Raw genomic sequence first — 15,534 nt, 5'->3', positions numbered from 1 at the left:
GGCTCCAGGGCAAGCCCCTGCGGTAACGGCCGGGTTTCCGGGCCTCGGCTGCGAGGGGACGGGAGGGCATGCGGCGCCCTGTCAGCCCGGTGTCTCGGCTTGTCCCTCACCGGGGCGGCTGGCTGGGGACGTGGGGGGAGCGTCGGTGCTGTGTAGCCGCCGGTATCTGCTGTCTTCCCCAGAGGTAAAGCGTGGCAGGAGTGAGGGCTGCTCTCGGCAAGGCCTGAATTCACAGAATCACAGAATTCGTAGGGTTGGAAGGGGCCTCTGGAGATCATCTAGTCCAACCTCTGACGCGGCCCCTACGGGTGCTCTAGGCTCCCTCGGCAGCGTGATGATCTTGGGGAGACAAGCTTTCTAATGTGTAACCACCTAACCTGAAGGAATTGAGGATACTCCCTCTTCTTTCCAGTTTCTGGGTTACTAGAGAGTAACATGTGCTTGCTAGTGTTACTATTAACGTAACTTATTAGTGCAGCCTACATTTTAGACAAAGCAAACAGCAGGCTAGCTGTGGCTTGCAGTCTCCTTGGACTGTGGCAGTGCTGATGGTGACAGCTACTGCCCCAGCGTGGAAGAGGACGTGCCTCTTTTCTAATCAGGCACCGCCTTTGTCTTTCACAAGTACATTCGTAGCTATGGTGCTATTTGCATAAATAATACTAAAGTGTATATTAGTCGTACTGCTGCAGCCCTGACAAAGAAGGAATAGGAAAATTTGTTTACCTTCCTGCAACCGAAAATTTTATTTCAAATTATAATCAGCATCTCTATAGATCTTCCGTGTATTACTGTGTGCATAATAGATCTCCTTCAAGAAAGAATGCATAAAGGGCCTCTTAAATTTCAACACTAAAATTAGCAGCTAAGGTTGAATGTCATCAGCATTGCTCATTCAATAAAAAACCTGTTATTCATACTTGCTTATGTGTTAATGTGTTCTTTATTATTCCCTGTTTAGAAGAGTATTGTGGGTAAAGTAGTGCAATTTGGAAAAAAGTTGCAAATAACTAGAAGCAAGCATACCACTGAGGTCACAGCATGAATTTTTTTCCTTTTGTGTGATCAAGTGCTCTTTGCAGCTTGATCTTGGTGTAGGAAGAGGACGTCATAAATTATATACTATGATAATGGAAGATTTTTATTTCTGCTAAATATTGGCAGATGCTCTGAACAGCTTCTTTTGCTATGAGACTTGGGAAAGAGAAGAAAAAACAGGTTTCTAGGTGATAGAGATTAGGACTGTAAATTAAGGTGCAATTACAGCGATAATTACTACTCTGTGGTATCTGCAGCTGCCTGTTGGTTCTGTGAGAAGATGGGAAAATGGAGAGTTGCTTTAGGGTTTGTTTGTTTTTTTTAATGTGCTAAGGCCAAGGGCAGAAATAAGCATATTAAATGTTTTCGAGGACGGTTTCACTTCCAGTTAATCATCATTAACACAGATCTGCCAGTGCACAACATGAGGAGCTGCTTCCAATCTATATCCTCATGTGAGCGAGGCTGATGAGCATTTGATACTTTATCCTCGTGTTCTGTAAGAAATGAGTTGAAATCGGCGAGAGTCCCAAAGTGAGTTCAGGGAGCAGGATTTGATGGGGTAAAGTTTCAACCAGCAAACCTTATTTATGTAGTACCAAACTGGAGATAGCGATGACTGATAGCGCTGCTCGCTGATTGGAGCTGGGACTGCATCTTCACGGTCAAGTTTAATGAGGGGTCTTGGCAGTCTTTAAGCATTCCTTTATTAAAAGTATCTTTCCTTCCAGGTTGTGTAGATTCAAATGTATAAGTGATGGTTTTGCTAGTTTACAATTTTTCCACTTTATCTCTTTTTATTTTTTATTAGCAAAAGCAAATTTGCAGAAGCAAAAGAAAATGATTACTCTCAAATTATGGTGTGTCTGACTTAATGCTGATCCCAAATAAAGAGTGAAAAAAAAAAAAAGTGGATGTGAGAGTTCTTGGCTGTTAATATGGCCTTACATAGTTTCACTTTGCAGCTCTGTCAAGAAAGACTTAACAGGGAAATGACTTGCCAAATTATGTTGAATTATGCTTTTACAGACCATAGGAGCATTCTGATTTTTTCCCTCAAGGGTCCATTTGTGGATGCAGCTGACTTTTCTTCTTGATCAGTATTGAGCTCTATACACTATTTATAGACTAAAGGATGGAATTACAGTCCCTAAATCTTAATTTGAAAGAACGCACATGCCTGCTTGTAGTGAGTCTGGAGGTTCAGAATGGTCTTGCCTACACAGAGGTGGCAACTCTTCTTACTGCTGTGGTGTGAACTGGTTGTACAAGAGGCGCTAATTTTCTGAGTTGCTTTGACAAGGGATAACCAAGGGAACTAAACATTTTCTTAGTTTTGGAGTAACATTGATATTCCTGAGCCTTTGTAACCTGAAAGTGATGCAGCTTTGGTGTGTTGTGATAAGGCTTTGTCAACAAGAAGCGTGCATTTGTGTCTTACCAGTGAGTTGGCTGTTACACTCTTGGTCGCTACAATTCCATTATTGACAGTGCAAAGTGAGCTCTTGGTTAAAATGTCAACAACAAACAAAACAAAGTCTGCTCCCCCCACAAGACTTCTGTAGATCAACAGTTATTTAAATAACAGGAAATTGTGAACTGACGAGAATAACGTATTAATGATAGTTAATGAGTCATGCTATTTGTATGCTTGTATAATTCATGTCAGTATCATAGAATCATAGGGTTGGAAGGGACCTCTGGAGATCATCTAGTCCATCTAGTACTTATATACTTGATTATTTTATCAATAATTTCCAAATTATTTAAGACATTATGTCTGAGGGCCCAAGAGAAATTGAGGGGTTTGATGTCTTTATTAAGAATGTTAGCCAATAACAGATCCTTCTGTCCTTCCAAGCTGTAAATTTATGGTCCTGCAGATCAGTAGCCCAGAGGTCATGGTTTCGTCCCTACTGTGCAGTATTAGATACTAGATATTATATGTTTTTTTCAATTAATATTTTGGTGTTCTGGAAAATATAAATGATTTCTCCTAAGGTAGGTCAAGTGCCAGAAACAGCTGAATCTGCATGTGAGAAACTGAGGTAGGCTTTCACTTCGTAATCAATTTCTTTGGTTTCTCTCTTGCATTTTTGTCTCTTGCAGGAAGATCAGTATCTACTTAACTACTGATTTTAGTAGCCATTACGGCTAATAAAAGAATGTTACTGTGACATGATTTATATTGATACTCATCTTACAGTGCATTTTGCACATGAAGAACATGCAGCCACTGGCCCCTGGGGTACTCAAAGCCTCCAGGGCTTTGCAGGCTGTAGAATTTACTCTTCTGGCTTTTCCAGCATGACAGATGAGGCTCATCATCCTGGTCCCAAAGTGGGAAGGTAAAATCTTGGTTCTCATATTCAGAAGTCCTGGAATATCGTTCTAGGACTGACAAGATCGTAAGGCATAGCACCATAAAATTATTAACTCTGGGAGATGGGTTGTCAACCAGAGGAGAGTTTTAGGTTGGATTCTTCTTTCTGTCTTCTGCAGCATTCTGGAACACTTTTCCTATTTTTTGCCAACTTACTAGTTCTCTATTGTTAAACCTCATTTGAAAACATACACCCCTTTGCCTTCACTGCCTTTTTTTTTTTCCTTTCTCTCTTTGTCTTTTCTTCTAACTTCGCAGATGAGTTGTTTACATATCTCTGTGAAGCATTTTTGGTATATAGTATGCTTTATCAAAGACATAGAGCTGCTTCTTCAGCTAATGCTTTCACAAAGCCAGGAGAACAAGATAATCTCCAGGCATGAGATTTAAGAGTACCGGCACGTTTAACTCTAGCTACAATAGCAAAGACTTTTTCAAGTATATGTATATCAAGGTGAAGTTTTTTTTTTCTGTGTGATTGAAGAATAGCAAAGACACCTTCATTTAAGACGAGGGAAACATTTGCAATGGTTGCAAATGCAGTCAGATGCAACAGGTACTTCAGAATGTATTTTGAAGGGATGATATGAAGATTAACAGGGAATGAAATAAAAGGCTGCACTTTGTTAACCAAGGGGAAATGGGAAGCCATGCCATGCCACTTGATAATGTAACTGGTTTTCCGGGAAGAAAAATAAAGTTCATCTGATCTATCTGGACACCCTCAAAACATCTTATATATGAGAAATGATTAATAACAAGGAATAGGAGAGAACTTTGAGGTGAAACAAGTTGGCTAAAGAGGGAAGGGAAATGCATATTTCACTGGGGAGAGCACAGGTGTATGAAGTTTACTCAAGGAGTTCTTTAAAGCCTTGTGGAGTAATCGTATTTAATAAATAACTGTGAGAAAATATTAAATTTCCTGACGACACGGTTGTTAATACAGAGGGAGATTATCATATCGAGTAGACTGAAAGCACCTCAAGGACCAGAATAATCGGATGAATTTATTCATACAAAGTGCAGCACTGTTCTGCTAAGGTGAATACTGAATTTATACTATTAAGATGGGAGTTAATTAGTTTTAGGTCACTGTGGATGAGAATGACCTCATGACCTCATGTATTACTTGATCACAAGATAAGTGTGAGCTGCTGATGTAGTATATTTAGTAAACTAACTCCTGTACAGACATTCATTCTTCACAGGAGGCATTACTTCCCTGAAATTTTTACTTACTTTTCATTCTGGTCACCTTAATTCAAGAGAGGTGAAGTCAAACTGCAGCAGGTGTCAAGAGGGCTGTTAGGGTGATCATGGGAATGAAGAGCCTGTTTTAGAAGTGAAGACGAAATGCCAAGCTTAGTTTGTTTAACCCAGGATTAAAGCAGACATGACTGCAGTGTTTAAGTACCAGGAAAGTAAGAATAATTTAAAGTACAGGACAACACTGGCACAAGTAGAAACTTGGTAAACTGGCCAACAGTAATTTTAGGTAGGAAATCTGAAGTTTCTATGGCAACCAATAAGTAAAGAATACTTGAAGGCAAAAAGTTGTTTGTTTTAATATAAAGTTTGACACGCGTATGACGGGTAGTGTTCATGGTTGTCATAGCAAGGAACTGGCCTCATCGGCTGCCTCTATGTGATGAATATAATGGCGCCAGTCTTTGGCTCCGAAGCAGACTGGTGTGGCTTGACAACTTCCGTACTGGTAAATTCTCTTAACTTCTGCAGTTAGAGCACTCACATCCTTACTGCCCACGGGGAACGGGTGCTAATGCCTGGCCCAAAGCAGGGACCTGCATGGGAGCATGTGAGCTGGCCTCGGGGACCACACTGGCAATGTCACTGTGTAAAGACTGAACTCCAGTCCCTGTACCCTGCCCAGTATTATTTAATCTGTTATTGGTCCTACTGATGTTTTCTGTTCCCTGCTCATTGAAAAGGGTTGAGAAAATTGCTGGTAGAATATGGCATGGACTTCCTTACTGAAATACTGATGGCACTGACATTTTGGCCATTATTTTCCTATTCCTAAAATGTAAATAAATTCTGCTTTATGCGGATATTTGAAAAAAATAGTAAACCTGGGCAAAAAAAAAAGTGTTCTTTCTTTACAATAGAAAATAATTCACTTAAACTTTGTAAAGTAGTTTGCTATTAGATCCAACTCCCAGGTCAAAAATCCTACAAATAGCTGGAAGATATGAGGAAAAATGGCACTTTCTATTCGCTCTGTTGTTATTCTGTCTTTGTGCATGTGCTATTAACTGCTTTTGGAGAGAAGGTAGCAGATTAGACACTGTAGGAGGAGAACGTTAATAGTTCTTACAGAAAGACACGAAGAATGCAGTGATTGCAATCTTACACATTTTATACATTACATAAAAACAAAAACAAATTTAAGGATCTTTTCTATGTTCTTGCAAAATAATCATTCTGGGTTTTGTAGATCTTATTAGAGGGTACTAAGTTACAGGAGAGAATATGGGAGACCAGTTTACAGACGATGAAAGCATGAGTACATTCCAGCATTTTTTCCTTTGTACTCCTTTTAATTTTATAGCTGTTACTACAAGATGACCAAAGGGGCAAAAGAACAATCAGAAATTTTGTGCAAATCACAATAGGAAAATGAAGCAACAGTTTCTTAGCAACAAACTGGAAAATATGCTAAATAATATTTTTTCCTACTGAGGTTTGTGTATGCTATGTTCCAAGCATTGTTCTGAAGTAGACCCAGATTTTTGTGCGTGTTTCTTTTAGATTAATGATTTTATCAGTTTGCCTCGGCACAGAGTTGTTCTGAAGAACCACTGTTTGTGGAGACATTCTTATTTGGAGTACAAATGGAATCCAAAATCTTGGTTTTTAAGGCTAATGTGTTAGATGGAACATTAAAGCTGCATTTTTTTAAGGATTTGTTGAACTGTAAAAAAAAAAAAAAAAAAGTCAGTCAGAGATTGCTTGTTTGGAAATGGTGAGTGAGAGCTGATCCAGCTCTGGCTGTCTCTAGGTGGTGGTCAACAGACTGAACTGAACTTCTGCACAGTTTAGGTGCTGAATCCTGAGCAGAAATGTGGTTACACAGTGCATAATCTACATGGTGTACATTATGAAAGGGTATTTATTTTTTGTGGAATATTAAATTAACAGAACAAAGGGGATATTAAGAATGAAATTTTAATTTAATTTTGACCTTTACAAAGACTCTTCAGTGGTCTAAATTAAAAAAAAAAAAAAAAAGCCAAAAAAACCACCCTGGGATTGAAAGCATTACTTTCAAGTTGACCCAAAATGTACTGGGCTTTTTTTTCCCCAACATAATAAAAAAATATTCTGCTGAATTTTTCCTGCTTTTTTTTTGTTTGGCCATTTGTTATGGTTTGAAGAACCCACAACAATTTATTGTCATTTAGACAATTATTTTATCACCCAATGACCCGTCCCCACCAGTGAAGGCAAATTGTGAAAAAACAAGGAAACCTGAGGGTTGAAATATAAACAGATTTAATAGAATAAGACTAAATGATTAATAATATTAGAGAACCAATATTGATCCCAATACCAATACAAAACATACAAGGATTATACTAAGCCCATTCTCTCAGCAGGAAGCTGTGCACTCCCGGCAGGGGACAGCAAATGTGGGATACTGCAAGCGCTGCAGCTTCGGGAGGAAGGAAAGGGCTCCGGGGTCCGGCACTGGGGCAAGAAATTCTCAGGATCGCAGCCATCATGGAAGAGACAGAACTTCTCAGTAAACTTTCTAATTTATATGGAATGTGACATTCATGGTATGAAATGATCCTGTTGGCAGCTTGGGTCAAGTGCCTGGGTCTCGCTCCTCCTCATCCCTGCACCTGGCAAGCTTGAAAACACTGAGACCTTGAAACCCACATAAAATACCTGGTTATAAAGTAAATATTTTCACAGATTCAGCCACTCATCTTCTAAAAATGCAGTTTTCCCACGCATTAGAAGAGACTTTACTGCAAAGTAAAACTACTGAAAGAGAAATTAATCGTGTGTTGCTCAAACCAGGACACCATTGCGTAAGAAATTCTGGCTTTTAATCTGGAGTGCGCACATTTTGCCTGAAAGCATTTCTTGGCATATCCTTCTATATTCCCCAAACCAGTTCCTTCATATTTCAGCTGATTCAGGCGTTGCAATACATGCTGAGACTTCCTAAATTTTCAACTTCTCCGGGAATAATCTGATTTACAGGTTAAATCTTTGGGAATATATACCAGGTAAAGTAAGAATCACAGCCTTTTCAGAGCAATTTCCAGAAGGCAGACACCTAACTGCTGGGTAGGGAAGGTGAATCGTGCATCTGTGCGACATGACAAATCCTTTCACCCCAGAGTCCTTAGGTTGAGTCACTGTACCTGAAGAATCCTTCGGGTACAGAGTCCTCCCATCTATTTTGTCTTTTTTTTTTAAAAATCTTTGTCTGTATTGTATTTAGAGTTTATTGCTTTAGAAGGCATGAATAACACTATTTCTCTTCTTCTGCTAGGTATGAGTGCCATTTTCCCCGGTGCTCTGCAGCTGTCTCCATCAATGAAGGATTATTTAAAATCAGCCTTGTTTTGGTGTCGGAAGCTTACACGGCTCCTGTGTTAAAAATGGAGGCTCTAATTCACTCTGGATTTCACAAAAGCAGTATGAAATAGCTCTTCATTCTACTACAATAGCTATGACAAGGTTAGAATGAAGCTGAAAGTAGAGCTTTATTTGGGAGAAGAGAGTAGGGGAAAAGGGAGGAGCTGAAAGCAGCAGCAGTGGAAGGGAAGTCATGCGTGACTTTCATCACAGATGAGAATGACAAACCACTTGGGGCGAATATGCCTGCAGATTTACTATCAGAGGGGATTAATTTCTATATGTATGGTTTTGGAAGAAAATATGCAAGTTTTTGATTTTTTTTTTTTCTATCTGGCAAATGTGTGGGTTAAAAGGAGATATGTTTATATTGACTCCAAGCAAGCTAATTCCTTCTGTGATCTTTGTTCTGCTCCAGTATTCAATTTACAGAAAAAAAATACGTTATTTTTATTCTGCTTTTCACATTTCCAGGACATTTGTAGATCTCTCTGACATATTTACTGATTTTAAAATTAATGGGAGTCATGCCTGCACAGTGTTTCCTGGACTGAGTTACAAGGATAGATTTTTAAAGGTATTAAGAGAGCTGTTTACATGTTTATAAAACCCCCTCTTCTTTAGTGGCTTACGAAATTTATGTAAAACATAATATAATAAATCAGCCTGATTGTATATCTAAACTCCACATTCTTCAGTCTTTAATTATGAAATACCTGATTTGAAAACTGCAATGAGTTCCTAATTCGAGGCATGCAAAAGAAAATATCTTTGGTCTCCTAAGGTCTTTAAGATTCATAAGAACTATTTGCAAAGTGAAATAACCACAAATTGGCTGTGAAAGAAGTTGCAAAAGGATTTTCCTAACTAATTGAGATTGGGATTGCAGTATGTTTTCTCATACTCATCACTGGCAGTAGCCTGCATGTCAGGATTCTGAATTTGAGAACAGAACGTTTTATAAAACTCTTTTTTTCTTTTTCCTTGTGGCACTAGCTGGTAAACTACTCTGAGAAGACTTAGGTTCAGTTATAACTATTATATTTGCTGTCTGATGATGTTCCCTGGTTAAAAGGATAATGCAAAGGAGATGTTCAAAAGAGCATTTCTTACTTTAATTTCTCATCATGCCTTGAAATTCCAAATGGTTTTGGTTTTCTCCTATGTAAGAGTTTAATTATTTATATGTACTTTGGATTAGATTTTTCTGCTAGTAATTCTGTTGTACATTTGAAATTGATGGAGATGCTTTAATTTCTTACTGTTTTACTGGTTTAACTGTGCACAGGATTTGGTCTAACTGGTAGGGAAGTAACACTCAACGGACCACGTTTATTTTTCACTAAATAAAAGCCAAGGTACTTACCAATCATAAACAAAAAGTCATTCAAATTGTGAGCAATATACTATGTAGTATTATCTAATCCTTACAATTTCTGGAATTATTTTTATACTTTATCAACAAAACTTACTGGGTCATGTGGGCATTTCACAGTAATAGCAAAACGTTGCATCCACTCAAGTAAGCCCTTGTACAATATTTACAGGTTGTTTTTTTTAACGCCTGGTGTGTGATTGTTTAGTTGTGTTCCATATAATCCTTGCAAAGACAACCATCTTGAGGCCTGGAGAATCACTTCGCTCAGTAAATGTTCAGCTCAACTGTGGGTGTGTTGGTTCTTGCGTGGCGTGCATTTTGCGTCACTGACCCACCCCAAACAAAGCTGTCTTACTAAATTAAAAAATAATAATAATAATATAGCGTTTTCCATGCTTATTTCTCTACCAGTCAGGGGTAAAAATGGCATACCTTCATTTTGAAATAAATAGTCTCCATTGTACCCGCAAGGTACTCCATATTTGTGAGCCAGAATGATAAATCCTGCAGCATCCAAGGCCCAGCTGCGGGTATCGGGAGGAATATCCATATCCCTGCTGTAAATATGGGCGATACGTAACCTCCGTCAGGGACAGGGCTGTGGAGGTGAGGAATAAGAAGTTATGAAGAGTGAAAGCGATGCATTTGTTGTAGATTCACAATCCCCTGCCAAGGACGTCGAAGGTTTTTCCTTGGTTTTTTGTTTTGGTTGTTTTTTTTTTTTTTTGTTTTTTTTTTTTAAGTACTAATACATTCATTGGGGGAGGAACCCGCTTTGGACTTTTCATTAAAATCGGCACGTTTATAGATTTCTTCGGTGCAATTAGTGGCAGCACAAGGTCGCGGTGTCCCACGGCAGCGGGAAGGGGCCGCGGTGCGGGCTGAAGGGCCGGTGGGGGCGGTCGCGGTGCCCGGCGGGGGAGGCCGCAGCGCTGCAAGAGGCGCTTGAGGGGAACCCGGAGCTGCGGGAGGGGAAGCCCATGGCGGCTACAGCTGTGGAAGAGGAGTCCAACAGGCGACCACAGCAGGCCGGGAGGGGTAGCCCGGCGGGGCAACCTGGGCTACTTGAGGCGGCGGGGGGCGAGGCCCCGCGGGCGGGTAACGGCGGCTGAGGGGGCGGCGGCACCCCCACCGTCGCCCGATCGAGCGCCGTTTTGCCCCGTGGAGGCCGCTGTAGCGCCGCGTTGCCCACGGCGACCGGCTGGGAGGTGCTGGGGCGGCCCCACCGCGGGGGCCCGCCGCCGTGAGGGCCGCGGGGTTTACCCCGGGCCCGGCCCGGCCCGGCCCGGCTGCCGCGGTGGGCGGCTGACGGGGCTGCGGGACGGGGGCGGGGAGCGTCACTGCACCGCGGCAACCTCCCTCCTCCAGAGGCGGCACCCGGCGACGAGGGGAAACTTGACTCGAAACTCCCCCCCTCTCCCCATCCCCGCCGCTGAGGTACCGGGGCGGGGGGCGCAGGCGCTAGCCCCGCTCCCTCCCTTGCTCGCCCGGGGCAAGCGGAGAAAGTTTGTCGGTGTGGGCGAGCGGCGGCGGGCGGGCGCTGCCGCAGTGTGTGCGCTGAGGCGAGGCGGGCGGCGGGCGCGGAGGGGGGGTTCCCGCCTCCCTCGGTGCGAGAGACTCGGGGGGAGAGAGAGACACAGAGAGAGAGAACGAGCGAGCATCGGTCGCCAAAGGCGTTAGTTGTTACATGCATCCAATAATCTTCTCCAAAATGGATTTTAGTCAGAGCAATTTGTTTGGATACATAGAAGACCTGCAGGAACTAACTATTATAGAGAGGCCAGTTCGCCGGAGCCTGAAGGTATATACCTCAAAATACAACGATGCTTTAAAAATCCATTTGGAATTGTGTCTGTCGTATTTATTTTTTTTTTCTTAACAGTTTATTTTTTTTACAGCACCGGGATACTAAAAATTTTCAGTCATTTTGCAATAAAGTCTCGAAGTCTGTATAGCAGAGGCTTAATATTTTCATTGTAAGAATATTAAGCTGGGAAAAAATAGACGAACTCAGGTCTTCAGATTAATTTATATGTGACTTGTTTATACTTTAAGTGATTAATAGTGATAGTGTCTGACATAGAGTTGTGCTTCTATTACATTCCATCATTTCCTGGTGAAAGATTTATTTGATTGAATTTGAAATGTTGGCTAGAGATTTCAAGGATTAAATTGAAATTACTCATGGAATTATCCCTGGGTATGTGGGGAGGAAGGGGTTGTTTTAAGAAGATTAAAATCATGAAATAGTAAGGCATTGTAAACTCATAATCTATTTCACGCTTGACAGACACCAGAAGAAATAGAAAGATTGACAGTTGATGAAGAACTCAGTGATATTGAAAGAGCTGTTTATCTACTCAGGTATTTCCTAAAACATTACTGTGAAATGTTCCTGACCATCATGCTTACATACAGCTTTTCTAGTGCTTTACTCTTCACTCCTTTTATTTTCTGTCTTTCAGTAGTAGTTTTTCACTTTCTGCTATGTTAAACGTATAGACAAGATAAAAATAGGTACTGTGTTTTGGTTTTTTTAAAAAAAAAACATGCATGGAATAGGATGCCTGTGTACATGTGTAAACATTTCTTTTCTGAGTTTCTAATATGGTCCTCACCAACACTGAGTTGTACTTCATCTTCTTTTTCCCCTGCAGTTGATTTTTCAAGATTCCCTGAGTGTTAATGTTAATAACAGCAATCATTCAGTGACTTCGTATTCACTCTAAGGCATGAGCAGTTACCACAGGCTGATAACAGAGCTGTTTGAGCATACTGTATATGCCTGGGCTTTCGGAAGGGAAAACTTGAGAAATTATAGTCCTTGGGAAATATTGTAGAAGATGCTATATTAATACTTCCCTGTGCTCTGGTTTTTCATTTTACCTCCTTGTTCTTTGAAGTATTTGCAGTTACTTGAATGACTTAAATTTTGATAGTTTAAAATACAGATTCTTAACTACTGTGCATAAGTCATCTTTGAGAGTACAAATGTTCTGAGGGATTTTGATTTGAATATGCATTTTTAAACAATGCCTAGTAATTGGAGAACCAGCTGCAGCTCCCTCTCAGTTTGCTTATTCTGCTATTTTAGGTGCCCTTCTAGTCTATGCCTGTCCTCAATGTTTATAGTACATATTCACAGTCCCTTAATTTTCTCTTTTTTGGTGTGTGTGGCATTATTTTTAGGTAAACATTGTTGTCCACTGCTGCTACTTTTGATATTGACTTTTGTTTATGTTTTTTGGGTTTTTTTAATGCTGAACTTCATTAAATAGTGGATTTTAAAACTTGCTTTGCTAATAGTTCCTGTAATCAAAGCAGTCTGTTGACTCTAGGGAAATTCAGAGGAAACAGTTTGCATGTGGTGCGTATCATTGCAAAGGATGCATATCAGTTTTGGTTCTTACCTCACAGCAATTGGCACAGTTTACTTTTTTTTTTCCCTTTCCCTGTGTGGCAGCAAATTTCTTTGCTCTTTTCCCAATTAAAGATCATGTTTCCAGCATTATGTCTTTACTGGATCATTGCCTTGTTAACGGGTAAAAGGTTCCACTTTGTATCTTTCATCTTACTAATTGCTTTTCAACCTGGTCTTGAACTTCTCCTGACATCTTCATCTGCTTTCTCTCTACTTGAGCAGCTGTTCTGGGGGCATAATATTCTCTTCCTTGTGATGAAGTTTTCATTTTTGCCTCTGCATTGTCCTCATTGCTGAAAGGTAGCTTCATCTCTGCTTGATAAGCTTTTTGTAAGGCAATCACTTGCTGTGATTGTCCAGGTATGTTAATACAATAATCCAGTGGAAGCTTTTGCTATTAAATAGTATATTGCCTTCCCTGTACTGAGTGGAGTATAAGCAAACGGAGTTGAAAAGCTGCTTGTAACACAAGTAGTATCTTTTATATAATGTACAAAGGTATGTATTTTTGGCTTGTCTGGAGTTTTTTAATCTGTTATAATACAATACCCCTGCCTCTTCCTATTTGACAATAATGTCTGGTCTTGTCGTGCCTCGTTTTCTCACACAGATGCATTATTTGCTGTCCTTCAGGTTGTCCCTTATGTGGGACTCTCCTTGATGTTATCCTTTTCTGAAAATCTCACTATAAAAATTGCTTTGATGAGATTGAGTTGAATTGTTAATGATGTCTGTGTTGTGCTCCCTTTGGAAAGGATGATGCTATCTCCATATACATTAAAAAAATATGCAAGAACAATAATAGGGAGCAAATATCTTACCTTAAATATCTACAAATGGTATAAAAATACTTAATGTTGTGTCACATTGTCTTTTAAATTATCACTTATTTATGTAACTCTAATCTGCAAGTTGGGGATTTTTAATTTACTGAGGAGGATATTTTTAGTGTTGCTTGTACAGTACAATGGAGCTGACTAATACTGAGTGAAACCTTTATATGATACAGCAAAGCTAATGTTTAGTAATTATTTTCTGTGATAGTCCAAAAAGAGTCCTCACATTTTAATGGCTTTCATTCTGAACAAAAAAGCCCAACCACTTTCTTCTCTTTTCGCATCCTCTGTTCCCTCCAAAACCTGCCCCCAACTTCTCCTCCCCACCCTTGCACTTGGATGCTCTGGTCTGCTTATATGCAGAGCTGTAGTATGTTTAGTAGATACCTGCTTTTTCTAGATTTCTGCTTTTGAAATCTTTTACTGTTGTAGTCTGAAAACAAGTATATTGACATTCTGGTTGGAGAGAATAGTATGGTATTTTACTGTCTGAGGTTTTTGGTGCCTGAATGGTATTTTTAGTTTGTTTTGCTGTGTTTTTTTTGTCCCTCTGTTGTTTTTTTCCTGTGACTGATTCTTGCTATACTGTGTATATGAGGAGGTATTAATTTCCCAACTCTCATCAGTTTGTTCTCATTTTTTCACCTGTTGTATTACTTCCCATTTGCCAGTAATACTATGGAGTTTCTGGCATGCTATTTTACTTCTCAATATTATGAAGTTACTTGTTTTGCTTATCTAGTATGTATTCATAACCATCTAATGATTTTGTATTTCTACAATGTCTTGTCTGTCTATATCTGGCCATGAAGTTTTGTCATCGATTTTGTAAATTTCTATTCATTTTCTTAAGTATAACATAAATATATGTCTTAGCAGGTGGTGAGTACATTGACACATTAATCCTGTTTGAGACCTCTCTTTCATAGGGATGTGGATTCATTTTAATTGGTTTTCTATTGTTACTTGTCATACTTTCGTTTCACATTCTAAAGTGCTAATTGTAATTTGGATAACCCTAACAAATTTCTCTCTATATACATATTTTCAATTATTATTTTTAGAGGATTACTTTGCTTTGTCTCCCATTTTCTGACAGTACTCTTCTCCAGATAACTATGTAATGAGGTAGATTGAAAAGAAGATCTAGCTAAAGCTGATAATTTTTGGTCACATTAGTTTTCAGCTAAATCAACTCCTTGGTTTGGCTCATCACGTGGATATAGAAACAGTTGGGCAAGCAAAAGGAAAGGACTCAGTAGCTCTCCTCGTGGCCAGAGTCATTTTAATATGATATAAACGTGGGTGAACTTCAGTTTTAGATCATTGTTGCGCAGAGTACTCAGTTTTAATTAGGTAACATTCTGCAATTAGACCGAGCAAGTTCTAATTTAGTAAGAATGCAGTAGCCAATTAGACTGTCATTTGTTGTACTGTCAATTAACCTTGATTCTGGCTGAGGAACTGGGCTTCCTTAGATCAGGTTGTTGGGGATATTTATGAACTTCCCATGGAAATCAAACAGATTTAGGTCCCTAAAGAGGGAGAGGCACCTGAGTGTCTGGGATCTGTGTTTTAGAGCTGCAGCCTGATTGCTTGGGGGTTTCTGGTGGGTCTAGCTGGAATCACTGAGTTGTATTCTGACTTTGTTTTGCATGTTGCTGGCCCAACAGAAGAACAAGGAGAGCAAAATAGCTAGGTGCATCTCAACCGTGGCAGTGTCAAGACTGATGGCTTATCATAAACCCATCAGCAGATTAAGACAAGCTGCCAGACTGCGCTGAAGCGACTGAATAGTTTGCGTTCCACCTCAGGGCATCGTGACCTCTACCAGGACAGTGGCAATAAGCAACTCAGGGAC

General features: G+C 40.0%; 1 protein-coding gene across 2 annotated transcripts in view; it reads left to right on the top strand.

Annotated features, from left to right (window-relative positions):
* Nucleotides 1-10,707: 10,707 nt before the first annotated feature.
* PPP4R4 (protein phosphatase 4 regulatory subunit 4) overlaps nt 10,708-15,534 on the top strand; it is a 71,530-nt gene continuing 66,703 nt past the window's right edge. For both annotated transcript variants that reach the window (XM_074584124.1, XM_074584123.1), the window contains exons 1-2: nt 10,708-11,217; nt 11,707-11,780. In XM_074584124.1, the coding sequence (XP_074440225.1) occupies nt 11,104-11,217; nt 11,707-11,780 (188 nt within the window). In that variant the 5' untranslated portion in view covers nt 10,708-11,103. The remainder of the gene's footprint in view (nt 11,218-11,706; nt 11,781-15,534) is intronic.

The sequence above is a fragment of the Larus michahellis genome, chromosome 4 (assembly GCF_964199755.1).
Source record: "Larus michahellis chromosome 4, bLarMic1.1, whole genome shotgun sequence".
NCBI lineage: Eukaryota > Metazoa > Chordata > Aves > Charadriiformes > Laridae > Larus > Larus michahellis.
Note: the sequence above shows the minus strand (reverse complement) of the source record. Positions and strands in the feature narration are given on the sequence as shown.